Raw genomic sequence first — 3,265 nt, forward strand, 5'->3', positions numbered from 1 at the left:
CCGACGGCACCTTAGTCTACAGCCCCTTCTTATCGTCCTACTCCCATTCCATCCCACGGTCCTACTCCCCTTGCATCGCAGGGTCCCACTCCCATGGCATCACAGGGTCCTACTCCACTCCATTCCACTCCTTCTTTGCCAGAACACCGTCAACCAAATTCCTCTAGCAGCGCGTGTCAACGCTCGTCTCAGGGTAGCGAGCGCCGTGAGAGACAAAGCAGCGGCGGATCTTGTGGTTTCGCTTGTTTTGGTAGTGGCGTCGGAACGGAGCCCACTTTCAGAGCGTGCCGTCCCTGACGCAGAGGACGAGGATACTGACGCACCGGTGCCAGACACGCATGGGTGCTACTACAAGGTTAAATACGGCAGGGAGGTGGACTTTGGCATAGCACAGGGCAGGGCATTTTGACGCCATCTACAAATTCTTATACATTCAATGTATAAGAACCGTTTTATAAAGTTTAGAGACCAATTGTCCGATCATGCACGATACATTGAGGACGCTTTGTTAGCTAGATTTTCAAATGCTCCCGATCAACATTTTTCACAACAGTGGTTGGAGGCCTACATAAAGACATTTCTGAAAAACAAGCAATTCAGTGTGCGGCGCGCAGTAGCCAACCAGGTCAGAGATAAAACAGGAGTTACCGCAGTGGCAACATAGCAGACGCGGAGTGGGAGTGGGCAATTCAAGAAAAGAGCTCAACCATGACAAGCACCTCAAGCATCTCAAGCATCTCAATCATCAAGCACCTCAAGCATGTCAGTCATCAGGCACCTCAAGCACCTTAGTCATCAAGCACGACAAGCACCTCAAGCACCTTAAGCTTGGGCCGGGTTCCCACCTCAAGCTCAACCCTAACTTACCTAAGGTCAAAGGATTAAATTACAAATTACACTAATTATTGGAGGTCTTCAATGAAGCTAACCCTAAGGTCTTATGCTCCATTGATTAGCTTTGCTCTTTGATAGACCATCTCTCATTTGGGCCCCTTTACCATTGGTCCGGTGTTGAGATAGATCTATAAGCACATGTTTATATCTTAACCCTTGTTCCCGTTTATTCTCCCACATTAAAAGAAATTTTGTAGTCTTGAAAAAGATTGGTTTTCCACTTGTCATGCAGAACGTGGAGCTTGCATTGCAAAGAGATTGTCTTGTCTAGGTAACCCCCACAACGGGGCTAGAAAAATACATTTTAAGGGCAAACTTCAAATTCTCCCAGTTTTTAGGTAATAAATTTCCCGGTTTTCTTAAAGGCGAACTCAAAATCTAATTACCGGGATTTCATAATTTCAGCCAGGTTAAATACACTAGACCTCGGTTTTATCACCTCTTTGGACCACTGTTTCCTCTATCTATAGGTGGGCTCAAATTTTGATAACGATGAAACATTTTTTGAATCTTGCCAAGCTTAGCTACCTTGTGAGCTGCTGCTCCTTAAGCTGGTGAACGGTAAGTGTATCTTTGACATATGGATAATTTGAGTCTCTGGAGTCTCGTGGAACTTTGGAAGTGCACTCGCTGTAATTTCCCAGATAAAAGGGCCACGTGGACGCAGAGAGAAGAGGCACATTGCCTTTAACCTGAAGGCCATGTGTAACCACCTGGTTCTGCGGCTTAAAAACGTTGATGATGAAAGCGAGCAAAGGAAAAGAAGCAGCAGCGCTAGTTGTACCGTGGATCGCTGCATGCAGAAGCAGCGCTACTAGAGAATAGCCTACAGTATCACAGCTAGCTAAATAGAGCAAGAAAACACAAGTAGTCAGAGCAGTCGAAGGGTGGATCGATCAGCGTTCATCAATCAGAAGAATCAATCCTTAAAAGAATCAGGTGAGAAGGGAAAGAAAGGGAGGCAGAGGGAGATAGTTCAGATTGTGATGAATATGTCTCGCCGGACGGAGCCGCTAGTGGTGGGCAGAGTCATCGGAGATGTGATCGACATGTTTGCGCCCAGCAGCCTGGAGATGTGGCTTTCCTATTCCACCCGCGAAATAAGCAATGGTTGCGACATCAAGCCCTCTGCCGCAACGCAGCCGCCCTCTCTGCGTCTGTCAGATCCCCACTCTCGCGACTCTCTCTTCACTCTGGTATTGGCCGGTTCAATATGTCTCACGCATGCACCGCTCATCTCACTGTTGTCTCCTTCGCCATCATTACTCACTTCACGTCCGCCCTTCCTCCGATTTATTGCAGGTGATGGTGGATCCAGATGCACCCAGCCCTAGCGAGCCTACTATGCGGGAGTGGGTTCACTGGTAATTAAGTGATCGGCTTACTCTTTGATCTATTCTATTCATATTGTGCCATCAACATTGTCATTTTAATTGAGTATAATTAACGTCACAAAGGGTATGAAATATTGGCAGGCTCGCCATTGACATTCCCGGAAGCAGCGACGCCAGCAAAGGTACTCACTCCAGCTGAGTCGATGAGTAAATAGCCCTAATGCTGCCGCCTAAGTAGTGAAGGGGCGGGCGGGGTATTTGCAGTTGCTGCATTGTATTGCATCTCGTATTGAATTGAATATAATTATGGATATTGGCATGGGGTAGTAATAATGCAGCATGTGCAGGGAGAGAGGTAGTGCCGTACATGGGGCCGAAGCCGACAGTGGGCATTCACAGGTATGTATTCGTGCTGTTCCGGCAGCGGGGCCCCATGACGGTGGTGCGCGCACCCCTGGTGCGCCACAACTTCTGCACGCGCTTCTTTGCAGCGGAGCATGGACTGGGCCTTCCAGAGGCTGCTCTCTACTTCAACTCCCAGAAAGAACCCGCCAGCCGTACTACCTCGCACAAGCAGCACGCCTAGTACGTCTCACCTCCTCCACCGCACCGCCGGCCTATCTCTACTTGCTAGTCGATGCTATATCTAATATTATAATATATCTTCATAATTCAGCAAACATTGCAGCCTGATCATGAGCTCTTTGTACATCGATCGACTTGTTGTATATAGTAGCTTAGCCAGACTTCTGACTCGTCTTCATTGTGGTAAATATACGTATCCTGCTTGCAATTGTAAGACCTGCAATATATATATTGGCTGGGCATTTTACGCATTGTGGAGTATTTTGCGCTTTTTTTTTTTCTTCCGATCAGTGAAAACGTGAAGCCATCCCAACTTTAAAAAATACAGCATTAAAATCTTGAAAATTTGAACAGCAACTATGATTACTTCATCACATGGTGCGTGAATGCCGGTAAAAGCATAAAGTTTGAAGGGCTGGGGAATTTGCAGGACACTTCTTAGGACTAAGTAA

At 47.1% G+C, this 3,265-nt stretch overlaps 1 protein-coding gene across 1 annotated transcript; it reads left to right on the top strand.

Moving 5' to 3' along the window:
- Positions 1-1,681: 1,681 nt before the first annotated feature.
- LOC147422936 (protein MOTHER of FT and TFL1-like) lies at positions 1,682-3,055 on the top strand. Its single transcript, XM_086501605.1, has 4 exons — positions 1,682-2,090; positions 2,197-2,258; positions 2,370-2,410; positions 2,576-3,055. Exons 1-4 carry the CDS (start codon positions 1,881-1,883, stop codon positions 2,812-2,814), a joined length of 552 nt encoding a protein of 183 aa, XP_086357731.1. The 5' UTR covers positions 1,682-1,880; the 3' UTR covers positions 2,815-3,055.
- The last annotated feature ends 210 nt before the right edge of the window (positions 3,056-3,265 follow it).

The sequence above is a fragment of the Adiantum capillus-veneris genome, chromosome 26, assembly GCF_014529385.1.
Source record: "Adiantum capillus-veneris isolate H3 chromosome 26, ASM1452938v2, whole genome shotgun sequence".
NCBI classification, from domain to species: Eukaryota; Viridiplantae; Streptophyta; class Polypodiopsida; order Polypodiales; family Pteridaceae; genus Adiantum; species Adiantum capillus-veneris.